This window comes from Nycticebus coucang, chromosome 2, assembly GCF_027406575.1.
Source record: "Nycticebus coucang isolate mNycCou1 chromosome 2, mNycCou1.pri, whole genome shotgun sequence".
Classification (NCBI taxonomy): domain Eukaryota; kingdom Metazoa; phylum Chordata; class Mammalia; order Primates; family Lorisidae; genus Nycticebus; species Nycticebus coucang.
In genome coordinates, this window is record NC_069781.1 from 26,130,516 (window position 1) to 26,147,450 (window position 16,935).

The 16,935-nt window shown below is 39.1% G+C and overlaps 1 protein-coding gene and 1 pseudogene across 1 annotated transcript in view; both read left to right on the forward strand.

The window, feature by feature from the left end:
- SHOC1 (shortage in chiasmata 1) overlaps positions 1-12,798 on the forward strand; it is a 93,344-nt gene extending 80,546 nt beyond the window's left edge. The window contains exons 22-26 of the mRNA XM_053605743.1: positions 2,450-2,543; positions 5,690-5,821; positions 6,034-6,183; positions 7,385-8,354; positions 12,577-12,798. Of these exons, the coding sequence (XP_053461718.1) occupies positions 2,450-2,543; positions 5,690-5,821; positions 6,034-6,183; positions 7,385-8,354; positions 12,577-12,677 (1,447 nt within the window). The 3' untranslated portion in view covers positions 12,678-12,798. The remainder of the gene's footprint in view (positions 1-2,449; positions 2,544-5,689; positions 5,822-6,033; positions 6,184-7,384; positions 8,355-12,576) is intronic.
- A 201-nt stretch (positions 12,799-12,999) lies between these two features.
- On the forward strand, positions 13,000-14,317 carry LOC128568196 (26S proteasome regulatory subunit 4-like; annotated as a pseudogene).
- The last annotated feature ends 2,618 nt before the right edge of the window (positions 14,318-16,935 follow it).

Consider the following 16,935-nt stretch of genomic DNA (forward strand, 5'->3'; position numbering starts at 1 on the left):
TAAGTCATTTAACCTAATTTTTCTTTTCTACCAGAACTGAAAAATACCGTTTCCCCTAAAATAAGACATCCTCCGAAAATAAGACCTACTTACAGGAAAGATAAGGCGTCCCCTGAAAATAAGACCTAGCGCATCTTTGGGAGCACACCTTAAAATAAGACGCTGTCTTATTTTCAGGGAAACAGGGTAGTAGTTCAGCTCTAAAATCTTCATTTTGAAGACTAGTAAAAACTGTGAAGTATTTTAAGCTTGAAATTTCTTTCATTTTTTTTGGAGACAGAGCCTCAAGCTGTCCCCCTGGGTAGAGTGCCATTGCATCACAGCTAACAGCAACCTCCAACTCCTGGGCTCAAGCGATTCTCCTGCGTATGCCTCTTAAGTAGTTGGGACTACAGGCGCCCGCCACAACACCCAGCTATTTTTTTGGTTGCAGCTGTCATTGTTGTTTGGCGAGCCCAGGCTGGATTCAAAAACCTCCAGCTCAGGTGTATGTGGCTCGCGCCTTAGCCGCTTGAGCCACACAGGTGCTGAGCCTAAGTTTGAAATTTCTTATAAAGCATGTTAAGCTTTTTCTAGAACTTAGAAGTGTTCTGAATAAATAACTGATTTGGCAAATTTTAAAAGTCTTTTTAGACTACTATCTACCCATAGTTTTAGCAGTGCAACTGAAGTACAAGGGGAAAATAGAGGAGATTCAAACTTATTTTTACACAGATCTTCATGAAAAAATTATGTAATATTCTGAGATGTGAAGAGTTATTTATTCACAATACTAAATTATTTTCAGACTTCTAGGTATCTCAGTTCTATATTTTTAGATGTTTGGAACATGTGGGAAGTATCTTAATCAGCTGACCAAATGAGGTAAACTGAAAATACATGGCGGCGCCTGTGGCTTAGTGAGCAGGGCGCCGGCCCCATGTACCGAGGGTGGCGGGTTCAAACCCAGCCCTGGCCAAAATGCAACAAAAAAATAGCTGGGCATTGTGGCAGGCGCCTGTAGTCCCAGCTACTCAGGAGGCTGAGGCAGGAGAATCGCCTAAGCCCAGGAGTTGGAGGTTGCCACGGCACTCTACCGAGGGCCATAAAGTGAGACTCTGTCTCTACAAAAAAAAAAAAAAATACAAAAGAAATTATTTTAATTACTTCAGTAGTTCATGCCATTAGTTCCTGTATGAGTAAAGAGTGTCAGGGGTTCATAAGACCACCCCCAGGGTTTGGTGGTTTGTTAAGAAGGCTCACAGAACTCAGCATAGCTGCACTCATGGCTATGATTTATTATAGTGCAAGGTTACAAAGCCTTTTACGTGTAGGGAACCTGCAGCCTTGGGGCCACATGTGACCTTCTGGATCCTTGAGTGAGGCCTTTTGACTGAACCCAAAATTTACAGTACAATCCACCCGGCCCCGGCCAAACTGCAACCAAAAAATAGCCGGGCGTTGTGGCGGGCGCCCGTAGTCCCAGCTACTCGGGAGGCTGAGGTAAGAGAATCGCTTAAGCCCAGGAGTTGGAGGTTGCTGTGAGCTGTGTGAGGCCACAGCACTCTACCGAGGGCCATAAAGTGAGACCCTGTCTCTACAAAAAAAAAAAAAAAAAAGGTGTAGGATGGAGAAAGATGAAGCTTTTCTTGCCTCCTTTGGTGCTTAAAAAAGAAAATCTTGAAATTAGAAGGCGGCAGGTTCCCCACCCTAAAGCAAGTGTTCAACAGCAGTCACAGTGTTTGTACAGTTTAGGCATAGTGAGCCACTCTTAGCCATTCTTATGGAAAGAACCTGCCTAAAAAAGAAACCAACACAAAGGAAAGGAGAGCCAAGACATAAAGAGTCCCATTATCTCAATGAGGTTTTTTTGAATCCCTGGATCCAACAATGTCTTCCTTTGGACTCCTTAGTAATATGAGCCAGTAATTTCCTTTGTTGTTTAGGGTACGTAAAGTGAGTAAAAGTGGTAGAATTATCTACCCACAGCTCAATACTCACAGCTGCTTAGAAACCATAGAAGAAAAGAGAGGAAAAAAAATTTTTTTTCTAACAGTTCAGGAAAAACACCCAAGGAACGATTCTAGGTATTCTGACACTTGTCATATGTTCACATCTGAACTCGTTACTTTGTCTAGGGATATGGGATAGTCTAGTTGGCTAAGCTTTGGTCATATAGCTGTCCCTTGGGACCAAGAAGGGGATGGGTTAAACTCCCAGAACGCATACCTCATGTACTCTCAGCATCCCCTAAGTCTACCAGGATTATTAAAGAATGGAGGTGGAAATGTTTTTTCAAAAGAGTGTAGAGTAGACAGAAAAAAAAAAAAAAATGACTTTGCTGCACTAACATTACCTTAGCCCAGGTTATTCTAATAACATTATGAAATGTGGAAAACAAAATATGAGTTTTTAATAAATACAATCAGATGTCAAATGAGTAGAAGTATAAAAATATTATTCTTTGTAGGTACCAACTTAGAGAAAAGATACTTCATCACCTAGCACTGATTTATGCAGCTTTGGTTTCATCTGGGCTAAACTCTGAAGAACTAGATGTTAAGGTATTCTTTTCCTATATATTTATTTGTAAGTAAATTTCATAAACAAAAATTGTATTCAAATGCCCTGTGGAAAAAAAATTGAGTGAATTTAAAACTTCTAGAAAGCTAACAACATTTTCAAATTAATAAGTATCCTACCATTTAAACTTCTTTTTTTTTTTTTTTTTTTGCAGTTTTGGCCGGGGCTGGGTTTGAACCCACCACCTCCGGCATATGGGGCCAGTGCCCTCCCACTTAGAACCACAGGCACTGCCCCCCCATTTAAACTTCTGTTCTAAAAGCCTTTAAGCTCAATAAATTTAAAATCATATTTTATCTCTTTAGTACTATGTAGATTTTTTAAAACATGTTAGGATATGAATAAAAATAAATATTTTTTGATCAAAAATGTTCCTTGCTGGGCGGCACCTGTGACTCAAAAGGAGTAGGGCAACAGCCCCATATACCAGAGGTGGTGGATTCAAACCCGGCCCCAGCCAAAAACTGCAAAAAAAAAAAAATGTTCCTTGTGAAAGATATACTAAGTCATTATCTTGTATAATATGGAAATTTTATGGCATATGAGTAAGGTAATATATTGGTGATCTTTAATCAGTCTCCTTGCTTTCCCCTATTTTATTTTATTTATTTTTATTGTAAAGTCCCTCTTATAATTGTGTCCCACCCCCAAAAGGTGTGTCACACACCATGACCCCCCACCTCCCTCCAACCTTCCCTCTCTCTGCTCTCCCCTTCCCCCCCACATCATGTACTAAGTCATTGATTGTCCTCATATCAGAACTGAGTACATAAGATTCTTGCTTCTCCATTCTTGTGATGCTTTACTTAGAATAATTTTTTAATGGCTGAATAGGATTCCATGGTATACATATACCAAATACTACAGCTTGTTAATCCATTCCTGGGTTGGTGGGCATTTAGGCTGTTTACACATTTTGGCAATTGTAAGCTTGGCCCTATTTTAAAATGTCCTGCTCTGAAATTAAGACATTTGTCCAAGTTCAGGGCTCAGCATTCTGTTATTACTTTACATTCTTTCCTTTATCAACTCAGATACTTTCACAGCTTTCATTTCTGAGTATAATTCTTAAATGTTTCCTGACATTTCTTAAGGTTTGCACCTAGATTCCAGCAGTCTACTAGAAATCTCCGCATGAATCTCCCTTGAGAACCTTAAACTCTACTTGTCCAAAACACAACTCCTCATCCTTTCCCAGGCTTAGTTTATATCATTACTAATCTAATCTAATTAGTAGCCAAATCATGTCTGCAGTGTCTCTGTAATATATCTTTCTTGCTACTACCTCATCCATAGCCCAAAATTCAGACTTTCATTGACTCTCACTTGGCTTTTAAAGTAATTTCCTAACTAATTTCTGTTGCTACTTTTTCCCCACTCCAATCTATCATATATAGACACCAATTACAGTTCTGAAATACAGTTGTGAATATTTCACTCCCTAGACCATAAGCTTCTAAGGTAAGGAAACAGCTTTATTCACTCTTGTATTCTTGGCACCTTCCACGATGCCAGGTACATAGTATGCTTTTGATAAATATTTCCTATTGAGTTAAATTTCATGTTCAAAAATCCTCTATCAAATTCCTCCACAATTTGGCCCTTACTAATTCTTCCTTTAATATCATTTTATTCACTATTTTCTAAATATGCCCCCTACACTGTCACCTCTCAGACATTGCATAAACATATCATTCTGGCCTGCCCTTCCCCAGGAATACTATTCCCTCCATCCCCTTACCACAAGCTGTCAGAGTTATATCTATCTTTAGCTGTATAGCTCAAATACTGTCTTAAAAAATTTGTTCCAGTCATACCTTCTCAAGATAAAACTCTTCTTGTCCCATTCTCCCAACAATACAGTACTTTGTACCTTTATTATAGTATGAAGTATTTATTCATATATCTTCCACTCTAAAGGGTAAGAAGTAGATCTTTTTCACTCATTAAACCTGTACCAGTTAGCACAGTGCTTAGTACAAAGCAAAAACATTCAACACACAACTACTAAGTAGAATTCAATCAAAGCACACCTGTTAAGAAAACCAACAAATAATTTATTTGATACTTTTGATCTTTTTATATGTACTGAACCAGGAAATTATCTAAATAAAAAAATTAGAAAAATTATCTAAATAAATTAATGACAGATTTAAATTTGTCTCATTTATCCATTCAAGTGAAGTTTTTTTTTTTTTGAGACAGAGTCTCACTTTGTTGCCCTTGGTAGAGTGCTGTGACATCACAGCTCACAGCAACCTCCAGCTCCTGGGCTTAGGCGATTCTCTTGCCTCAGCCTCCCAAGTAGCTGGGATTACAGGTGCCCGCCACAACACCCAGCTGTTTTTTTGTTGTTGCAGTTTGGCCGGGGCTGGGTTTGAACCTGCCACCCTTGGTATATGGGGCCGGTGCCCTACTCACTGAACCACAGGCACTGCCCTCAAGTGAGGTTTGTTTTATTACCACTTATTTGGCCGCTTCTCTCTTTAGCTCACAGTAAACAGTTATATGTAAAATAAGCTTTAGAAATTTTTTTTTCCCTCTATATACCAGGCTTATGATACCAGTGAGTGATACTGTATTTAGGTACCATGACATGGCCCAGAGACAGCATGCTTCTAGGAAGGCATTCAGAGGTGAAAGAGTACTTCCCAAGAACAATCCATCCTAAGCAAATGTCTGCTTCCACCTGGGTCAAACTATTCCAAAAGCTTTTCAAGTTTTACATAATAATCTAAAACGTAGGTCATTTTTTTCCATGGAAACTGGTAAACATTATTAGTGATATTCAAATTGCTTTTTTTCTAATAGAGATGAAATATAATACTAAATATATTTTAAAGACTTTATTAATAAATGCCAAGGGAAAGTAAAAACAATTTAATTCTAAAAATTAAAAAATATAAAAAAATTAAAAAATATAAGGATATCATTTAAAGAAGGAAAAAATTGGTTATACTAACAAAATGTCCTGGATTTCACATAGATAAATCAATAAATTATGTCTAAAACAGTATTTAAAATTAGAATTTCTTTTTTAGTTTTCTCTTCTAATTACAAACCATTTTGAGTTCTACATTTTACTTCATAATGTTTTGAATAATCTAACATATAAAATTTTTTTTAGCTTATAATTGCCCCAGGAGTAGAAGAGACAGCATTGATAATTCGACAAATTGCTGACCACAGTTTAATGACTTCGAAGAGAGAGCCTCATGAATGGTTGGATAAGTCCTGGCTTGAAGTTTCACCATCTAAGGTTTATTTTCTACATGTATAAATTAAATATTTTCAAGGCAAATATAAACACATGTACTTGAATTTCTTTTCTGGTAACATTTATTTTTTCCCAAGTATCCCAAATTGAGTGGTAGATGCAATGACAAAAATTTTGATCTGGTGCAATGAGTAGAATAAAATGGATCACTTTCAAGAGGCCATTGGCTGATTATTCCTTAAACTCTTTTCTAGGAAGAAATGTACTTACTTGATTTTCCATGTATTAACCCACTGGTGGCTCAGCTCATGTTAAATAAAGGACCTTCCCTGCATTGGATATTAATAGCAACTTTGTGTCAACTTCAGGAACTCCTACCTGAAGTTCCAGAGAAAGTGTTAAAGGTGGGTTGTTTGAGATCAATATTCTTTTTTTTTTTTTTTTTTTTTATTTGGCCGGGGCTGGGTTTGAACCCGCCACCTCCAGCATATGGGACCGGCGCCCTACTCCTTGAGCCACAGGGGCCGCCCGAGATCAATATTCTTAAATGAGTTTATTGTCTTGCAATTTGAGCATCTATCTTTACCTTAGGTTTTTCTTTTTTTCTTTTTCTTTTCTTTTTTTTTTTTTGGCAGTTTTTGGCCAGGGCTGGGTTTGAACCCGTCACCTCCAGCATATGGGCCCGGCGCCCTACTCCTTTGAGCCACAGGCACCGCCCTACCTTAGGTTTTTCTTTTTTTTTTTTTTTGAGACAGAGCCTCAAGCTGTCACCCTGGGTAGAGTGCTGTGGCATCACAGCTCACAGCATCCTCCAACTTCTGGGCTCAAGCGATTCTCCTGCCTCAGCCTCGCAAGTAGCTGGGACTACAGGTACCCGCCACAATGCCTGGCTATTTTTTAGTTGCAGCCATCATTGTGCTTAGTGGGCCCAGGCTGGATTCGAACCGGCCAGCTCAGGTGTATGCGGCTGGCGCCTTAGCCGCTTGAGCCCTAGGCTCCAAGACTACCTTAGGTTTTTCAAAATGAAGGTATCCAAGTTTGTTTTGGACTTCACCCAGGAAAGAAATAATTTACTTGAACTATATTTCATATAGAATTCTCATTAGCTATCAGTCATGTTATAAATTTTGAGGCTCTCTTATATAGATAATTTAATATCGTGTGTCACACTTTGAATCATTTTGAAATATTATGCCCACAAATAATTCAATTATGTACTCTATTAACATGTCCTTATAGTACCTCTTCCAAACAGTCCTGACACACTGGTAAAAAGAACTTTAGCCTTATTGGTAATATTTTAAAATTTTTATCAAGGAGACAATATTTATGTATAATTTACATAACTAAAAAGTCTATTACATTTGCTGTGAACCTAAAACTGTTCTGAAAAATAGGCTATTCAACAATTCTAAGTCATTAGAAAAAATATGCAAATTATAGTTTTCTTTTAATAGAACCTTATTATTTTATAATACCTGAATAATTGTAATAATTGATAGACTACTTATATTTTTCCTTCTTTCCATATAAATAAGCATCATTATTTATGTTTACTAAACTTGTTTGTATTGTATTATAATGATTAATTTTCTATTTTTTTAGCATTTTTGTAGCATCACTTCCTTATTCAAGATTAGTTCTTCTTCCACAACAAAATCACCTCAAATTTCATCACCATGGGAAAATAGGAATCAGAGTGGTACCTTCACTTCTCAGAATTCAGCTTCTGATTCTTCTGACTCTATCATTCAAGAACATGATGACTATTACCAATATCTGGAATTAGAAGAGACAGTACAGGAACACATAAACACTACTTCAAATTATAACTCTTCCTTTATGGAACTAAAAGAAATGCCATACATTTCGCCATCTGTGACTTCATACAATCAGACTAGCTGCTGGAAAGACTCTACTTATAACCCTAATATAGTACAGAATAATAATCCTTTTCTAGTTGATACAGACTCAAGGAAAGCAGCCTGTAACTCCTTTGTAACACAGAATGATTCAGAGTCAGATATCTTTTCTTTGGGCCTAACACAAATTAACTGTGAAACTGTAATATCACCAATTGACATTCAGAAGAGAGTTGTTCCGAATTTTATACAGGATCAGAAAAAAGGAACACATGAAGTAAAAGGACTCATAAACAAAGAAGCATCAGCCCCTGTCTTTCCACCAGAAAGCTCTCAATCTCTTCTTCATTGGAACTCTAAGAAAAATGTATGGGAACAAGAGTATGACTCGTTCAACTTGAATAATGGTACAGAGCAAAGTACACGTGACAAATGGTACCATCAGAAAGATCATTTATTCACTACTCAGCAAAAATGTCTGTTGGATAAGTTAGAAGACTTCACATGTGAAAGTTCAACTGTTGGGACTAAAAAGACTTTCTGGAGAGAATTACCATCTGTCCCCAGTTTGGATTTACTTTGTGCTTCTGGGTCTAATGTAAATCCAAAAGAATTAAATAGACATTCTTTCTACCAAAGAGCCAGCAAGTGTGTAGGACAGAAAAGGCACCCTGAATCTTCATCTAACTCAAGAGATGAGGAATCATCAACAGGTAACACTGGCTAGGTGTGATGGCTCACACCTGCACTCTGGGAGGCTGAGCCCAAGAGTTTAAAGTTGCAGTGAGCTATGATGATGCCAGGGCAATAGTGACTCTGTCTCAAAAACAAACAAACCAATCAAAAAACAAAATAAAACAGGTAACAACTATCCAATAGTTGATAAAACTACTCTCAAATTTTATTTTAAAAGATTTTAAAAACCCCTTCAAATTTAAAAAAGATTGTTATTTTAATTACTATACTTAAAAATTCTCCAATAACTTTTGAGGAGGAAAATTAAAACCCTAAAACAAATGCAAAGAAAATATAATCTGGGATATCAAATTCTTGTAGCTTTAAATAAACTAAGCATTCAACTTAAGAAGTTAAAAGTAAATGAGCGGCGCCTGTGTCTCAATGGAGCAGGGCCCAGCCCCAGCCAAAAACTGCAAAAAAAAAAAATGTTAAAAGTAAAAAGAAAAATATAAGTGAAGGAGAAGACCAAAATCAATAAATATTAAACAGAGGAATCCAAGAATCAGAAAATTAACCTCTTTGTATAGCAGGTATATTTAAGTGGATAACATTAAGAGCTTAGTAGGTACCAGCCACCATTGAGAGCCCTTTATGTGGATTGTTTACTTTAATTCTGCCAATTCTGTTAAATAGGTACTGCTGTTAACTACGTTCTGATTGATGTTTTTGGGGTTGTCTGAACATATAATCATATCAAATTTTTAAAAGAACAATTTTGGCTAGATACAGTGACTTATCTAAAGGTTTATTCTAAACCTAGAATTTGGGAGGCTGAGGTGGGAGGATCACTTGAGGCCAGGAGTTCAAGAGCAGCCTAGGCAATATAACAAGACCTATCTCTACAAAAATAGAAATATTAGCCAGGCATGGTGGCATATGCCTATAGTCTAAGCTACTCAGGAGGCTGAGCCAGGAGGATCACTTGAGCCCAGGAGTTTGAGTTACAGTAAGCTATGATTATACCGCTGCACAATAGCCTGGGCAGAGGCAGATCCTGTCTCAAATAAATAAATACATAAATAAGGACAATCTTATTTTCTCATTTCTGGTGATTCTGCCTTTCTTTCAGTGTCATTTCTTATTGCATAGCCCAAGCACCCAGGACAAAAACTAAATTCTAATGACCATACAAAGGTAACCTTACCAGGAAAGGAAAATAAGGATGAGGGATAGGGGAGAAGCTTAAGCTTCAAAGCTTCTCTTTTGCATAGGTCCGTTTGTGAGGCCTGAGAGGGCCTCAGAAAATCTTGTATTCTTTTTTTTTTTTATTATTAAAAGAGGGCCTCCCAAATTATATAAGCCTCAGGACTCACAAAACTTGGATTAGCTCTCATTTAATAGTCATTAACTTGTTTCATTCCTAATTTTAATGGGAAATATTCTATCTCTAGTTTTGTAAGAACTTCTGTGTGGAATAGATGTTGAATTTTATTCAAATTCTTTTTTTTTTTTTTTTGGTTTTTGGCCGGGGCTAGGTTTGAACCCACCACCTCCGGCATATGGGACCGGCACCCTACTCCTTGAGCCACAGGCGCCGCCCTATCCAAATTCTTTTCGGACACAGAGTCCAAAAAAAACTCTGTTGCCCTGGGTAGAGTGCTGTGGCATCACAACTCATAGCAACCTCAAACTCTCGGACTAAAGCGAGTCTCTTACCTTGGCCTCCCAAGTAGCCGGGACTACAGGCTATTTTTTTTTTTTTTTTAACAGTTGTCATTGTTGTTTTAACTGGCCCAGGCTAGGTTTGAAGCTGCCAGCCTCAGTGTGGTGGCTGGCGCCCTACCCACTGAGCTATGGGCACTGCCTGAAATAGTACAGAGTCTCAAGCTGTCTCCTTGGGTGGAGTGCTATGGTGTCATAGCTCACAACAACTCCAATTCTTGGTCTGAAGCAAGGCTCTTGCCTCAGTTTTTTCTTTTCTTTTTTTTTTTTTGTAGAGACAGAGTCTCACTTTACCACCCTCAGTAGAGTGCCATGATGTCACAGGCCTCCAGCTCTTGGGCTTCCGCGATTTCTCCTGCCTCAGCCTCCCGAGCAGCTGGGACTACAGGCGCCCACCACAACGCCCGGCTATTTTTTGGTTGCAGTTCAGCCGGGGCTGGGTTTGAACCCGCCACCCTCGGCATATGGGGCTGGCGCACTACTCACTGAGCCACAGGCGCCACCCCCCTCAGTTTTTTCTATTTTTAGTTAGAGACACGGTCTCACTTTTGCTCAGGCTGGTCTCAAACTCGTGAGCTCAAGCCGTTCACTTGCCTCGGCCTCCCAGAGTACTTGGCCAGAAATTATTTTGTAATAAATTTTAGCATTTATGCTTTTACGTGCATGGTTGGAATAAAGAAACATCTTACCTACATTTTAACTCATTAATTTAGTTATAAATGTATTTTTAATCACATATAAAATAATGTCAGTTTAGAAATAGTACTTTACATCAGCCATAGTAGGACTCTTCATACCACAGAATGCTACGAATGCTACAAATCAGGCCTTACTCCTTCCGCTGACACCACCCCAAGTGAAACACCAGCATGCTACTGGCGCCAGTCCAGGCTCTCCCACAGCTCTGCAGTGAACAGCGAGGAGCCTGTCATCATTTACATTCCCCGTGTTTCATCTAATGATTTATTTAAGGATTCTTTAACTCTTTAATTGGAGTCAAAGATGTACTTTCCAAATATGACTTAAAGACATGAATTTAGATAGATTCCTAAACACATAACCCCTCCCTAACAAGAAATATGACCCTATGTTCATCAGAAGGAGGATACCCAAAGTGAAAAAAAGCTGCAGAATAAGAAGGGCTGGGCACAGTGGCTCACGCCTGTAATCCTAGTGCCCTAGGAGGCTGAGGTGAGTGGATCACCTGAGCGCAGGGGTTTAAGACCAGCCTGAGCAAGAGACATCATCTCTCCTAAAACTAGAAAATGTGGCGGGCACCTGTAGTCCCAGCTACTCTGGAGGCTGAAGCAGGCAAGAGAATCATGTGGTCCAAGAGTTTGAGGTTGCTGTGAGCTATGATGCCACGGTACTCTACCCAGGGTGACAGAGTGAGATTCTGTCTCAACAACAAAAAGAACAAACTTAAAAAAGAAGAAGAAAACCTGATAGAATTGTACACATTCTCACCATAAAGACAGATACACAGACATCAAATGGTATGTCTTTGTTTTAGGTTCAAAGGCAGTCAAGGTAAGCCTATCTTAATTAGCAAGGATTAATTAACCTACTGAAAACCTTCAGAATTATGAAGCCCTCCCTGCCTGAGCTGCTTCCCAAAACATTTGGATTGTTTTACTTAAAAATAGTGGAATGAGACGATCTTAAAGATCACACAGTATAATTTCTCATTTCACTAAAAATAAAATGAAATCCAAGAGATTTAGAATAACTATTTGTACAAGTCAGGTGCATAGAAAAATGTGTATTTAACACTAATTGTTAATACTGGACCATTAAAGCTCAGTACCTGTGGCTCAAGCAGCTAAGGCGCCAGCCAGATACACCTGAGCTGGCGGGTTCAAATCCAGCCTGGGGCCCGCCAAACAACAATGACGGCTGCAACCAAAAAAAAAGCTGGGCATTGTGGTGGGTGCCTGTAGTCCCAGCTACTTGGGAGGCAGAGGCAGGAGAATCGCTTGAGCCCAGGAATTGGAGGTTGCTGTCAGCTGTGATGCCATGGCACTCTACCCAGGGTGACAGCTTGAGGCTCTGTCTTAAAAAAAAAAAAAAAAAGAAAGAAAGAAAAAAAAATACTGGACCATTAAGTCCAGCTCCATTTATATTTAAGACATAGTTTTAATTTTTATTTTATTTCACTTTATTGCCCTCGGTAGAGTGTCGTGGCGTCACAGCTCACAGCAACCTCCAGCTCCTGGACTTAAGTGATTCTCTTGCCTCAGCCTCCTGAGTAGCTGGGAATACAGGCGCCCCCCAGAATGCCTGGCTATTTTTTTGTTGCAGTTTGGCCAGGGTGGGGTTCAAACATGCCACCCTTGGTATATGGGGCCGGTGGCCTACTCACTGAGCCACAGGTGCCACCCAAGACATAGTTTTTAATAGTTATTATTTTATCACAGTTTAGAATTTTTGACTTTTTGTTGACAGATGAGGAGAGACAGGAAAATGACTGAAAAAAATAGCTACACTGTACTATGATAAGCAATAAAATGGTTTTTCTTTTTCTTCTTTTAACAGGTTTCATGTCCTCACAACTACCACAATTCAAAAAACAGCGTCTTATGTATGAAAAAGTCCCTGGTAGAGCTGATGGACAGACTCGGCTTAAGTTTTTTTGAAGGAGGGAAATAACAGTGCTACATGCCATGTTCCACTGCTTTTGATGATAACCTATTAGCAAAATTACTTAGATTTGTTCATACATAAATAAAAATTCTATTATTCACATATGTTCTTGGTGTTTCTGTATTAAATTTTCATAATATATACGGTTTGCATCTTTGTAAGTTAACTATTCTAATTTATCAGTTAGCATAATTATCATAAGATCCAGAATATCTTCCAGATTCAGCTAAACACAAGCAATCTCCATCATAGTCTCCATCATAGTCCGACCTGTTGAGTCCAGAAGTGAAGATCGAGATGGAGCGGCCGAGCAAAATGGGTCAAAGTCAGAGTGGTGGCCATGGTACTGGAGGTGGCAAGAAGGGTGACAAGGATAAGAAAAAGAAATACGAACCTCCTATACCAACTAGAGTGGGGAAAAAAAAGAAGAAAACAAAGGGACCAGATGCATCCAGTAAACTACCACTGGTGACACCTCACACTCAGTGCTGGTTAAAATTGTTGCAGTTAGAATTAAGGACCATCTTCTCATGGAGGAGGAATTCATTAGAAATCAGGAACAAATGAAACCATTAGAAGAAAAGCAAGAGGAGGCAAGATCAAAAGTGGATGATCTGAGGGGGACCCCAATGTCAGTAGGAACCTTGGAAGAGATCGTTGATGACAATCATGCCATTGTGTCTACATCTGTGGGCTCAGGACACTAGGTCAGCATCCTTTCATTTGTTGACAAGGATCTGCTGGAACCAGGCTGTTCGGTCCGGCTCAACCACAAGGTACGTGCTGTGATGGGGTGCTAATGGATGACGCAGATCCCCTGGTCACAGTGATGAAGATGGAAAAGGCACCTCAGGAGACCTATGCTGATATTGGGGGCTTGGACAAACAAATCCAGGAAATTAAGGAATCTGTGGAGCTTCCTCTCACCCATCCTGAATACTATGAAGAGATGGGTATAAAGCCCCCTAAAGGGGTCATTCTCTATGGTCCGCCTGGCACAGGTAAAACCTTGTTAGCCAAAGCAGTAGCAAACCAAACCTCAGCCACTTTCTTAAGAGTGGTTGGCTCTGAACTCATTCAGAAGTACCTAGGTGATGGGCCCAAACTTGTTTGGGAATTGTTTCGGGTTGCTGAAGAACATGCACCTTCCATCATGTTTATTGATGAAATTGATGCCATTGGGACAAAAAGATATGACTCAAATTCTGGTGGTGAGAGAGAAATTCAGCAAACAATGTTGGAACTGTTGAACCAGTTGGATGGATTTGATTCAAGGGGAGATGTGAAAGTTATTATGACTACAAGCCGAATAGAAACTTTGGATCTAGCCCTTATCAGATCAGGCCGTATTGACAAGAAGATCGAGTTTCCCCTGCCTGATGAAAAGACTAAGAAGCGCATCTTTCAGATTCACACAGGCAGGATGACCCTGGCTGATGATGTAACTCCGGATGACTTGATCATGGCTAAAGATGACCTCTCTGGTGCTGACATTAAGGCAATTTGTACAGAAGCTGGTTTGATGGCTTTAAGAGAACATAGAATGAAAGTAACAAATGAAGACTTCAAAAAATCTAAAGGAAATGTTCTGTATAAAAAACAAGAAGGCACCCCTGAGGGGCTTTATCTCTAGTGAACCACAGCTGCTGTCAGGAAAATGGGAGTTTACCTGACCCCAGAGGGATGAGGTTGGAGAAGCTGCCCAGAGTCATCCATGTTCCACTTGACTGATATTAGCAAACATCCTCTGTATCTTTTGGAATATGATGTATAAGCTGCCCCTTGGGTGGCCTTCATCTGCTGGTCAGTGTGCAGCACTCTGCTTCCCAATAAAGCGGGCTCTTGTCACAGGAAAAAAAAAAAAGTGAAGATCATCGGGCGGCGCCTATGGCTCAGTGTGTAGGGCACTGACCCCATATACGGAGAGTGGCGGGTTCGAACTGGGCCCCACCTAAACTGCAACAAAAAAATAGCCAGGCGTTATGGCGGGTGCCTGTAGTCCCACCTACTCAGGAGGCTGAGGCAAGAAAATCGCCTAAGCCCAGGAATTGGAGGTTGCTGTGAGCTGTGATGCCACAGCATGCTACCAAGGGCGATAAAATAAGATTCTGTCTCTGAAAAAAAAAAAAAAAAAGAAGTGAAGATCACCCAGTCTACCAACCCTCCAACAACAAGAAAGTTGAAATCTAGAACAAAAAGAAGTTGAGAACTTTCAATTTAAAGTGTTGCCTTCCATAAAAAAAATTTAGAAACGAATGTGACTTAGAAGGAATATTTGCAACCCAGTTATAGGAAAATAGTTTACTAACACATAAAGATAGGGAAAAGACAACCTAATAAAAGAAAGGACATGAATAGATATTTCCTCGTAAAAAAACAAAAACAGTCAATAAACATTTGAAACAATATGCAGCCTTATTACTTAGTAGATAAATATAAATTAAAGTAAATTATCATGTTACTGCCTATTAGACTGACAAAATTTTTGAAAATCCATAATATCCAATGTCAGTATCATTTTCTTATAAGTAAAACTTCTTTAGAGTATCATTTGTGTAACATCTATTAAGATGAAAAATGCACATATCTTTTGATGCAATAATTACATTTTCAGAAATTTGTCTTAAAGAAATATTCAATTACTCAAGGAAATATATTGTAGTATAAATTGTAATAGGTAAAAACTATAGACAACAAAAATGCTATCCATAGGGGAATAGGTAAATAATTTAGACTACAGAATATCAAACCATTAAGAAGAAGGTAAATCTGTGTATTCTACAAGGAAGGCCGCCCACATTAAAAGCAAAACAAACAAACAATATACAAAACTATATTTTGTACAATAACTCAATTTTTGTTTTTAAAAAGTAGACCTTGAAAAATTTAAAGGTTTTCCAAAATGATCACTGTATATTATGGGAATAATGTGGGTATAACATGAATTTTACATCCTGATATGTGATTTTGTTCACCAGAAATAGTAGATGAACTTAAAAATTGCACCCAACTAAAACAAGCTGGATAGGAATATACAAAACATACACACCACACATCTCACAAAATCACCAATCCACACCCAATGTGGCTCGATGCTACATCTGGTGTTCCAGTTTTCTGACTAGAAAACCCCCTTTTCACCACCTCAGGATAACACAAGTTGAAACTTGGCTGAGCAGTCCTGTACCATTCCCTTTGTTTAATTTTTCCCCACTTCCCTCTCAGTTCTCTGCTGTTTTTTTCTCTTTATCTCTGTTCTTTCTCTCTTTCATTGTTATCCTCGAGCAGAAAGGGTGGTAGGCATGGAAGGTAGATGGGGCTAGTAAGTGGAGAGTGGGGCCTGAAGGTCCAAAGGAATCTCCACGTCTTGTTCAAGGTAAAGACCCATATGTACTGTAATATTTATGTATTCTTTAATCACCTAACATGTCTAAAACTGTGCTATCATTTGTATTAGGTTTCTAGCCTTTTTATTTGTCACTCATAAATTTTTTTTTTTTTGAGACAGTATCACTATGTCGCCCTCAGTAGAGTGCCGTAGCGTCACAGCTCATAGCAATCTCAAACTCTTCGACTTAAGTGATTCTCTTGCTTCAGCCTCCCAAGTAGCTGGGACCACAGGTGCCCGCTACAGCGCCCAGCTATTTTTTTGGCTGTAGTTGTCATTGTTGTTTGGCAGGCCTGTGCTGGGTTCAAACCCACCAGCTCCAGTGTATGTGGCTGGCACCCAGCAGCTGAGGTACAGGTGCTGAGCCATGTCACTGATAAAATTTTTGAGTGTTGAATCCCTAACCTCATTTTCCCCAAAGCCCTGTGGTTATTATTGTGATTGTGTACAGCTTGGTGATTTTTAGGAATGCATATGTCATGTTATAGCAGTTGCTTAATATGATATCCCATAATCTATTTAATCATCCTCTTGCTAATGGACATTCAATTTCACTCCAATTTTGGCATGAAAAATGTATACAGCCAGAAATGGTGCTGGACACCTATCACCCCAGCTACCCAGGAGGCAGAGGCAGGAGGATTGCTTAAGTCCAGGAGTTTGAGTTTGCAGTGATCCATGAGTCCACGACAGAACTCTAACAGAGGTGACAGAGTGAGACCCTGTCTCAAGGGAAAAAAAAAGATAAACAAAACTTTTTTTTTTTTTGAGACAGAGTCTCATTCTGTTACCTTCAGTAGAGTACCATGGCATCACAGCTCACAGCAACCTCAAACTCTTGGGCTTAAGCGAATCTCTTGCCT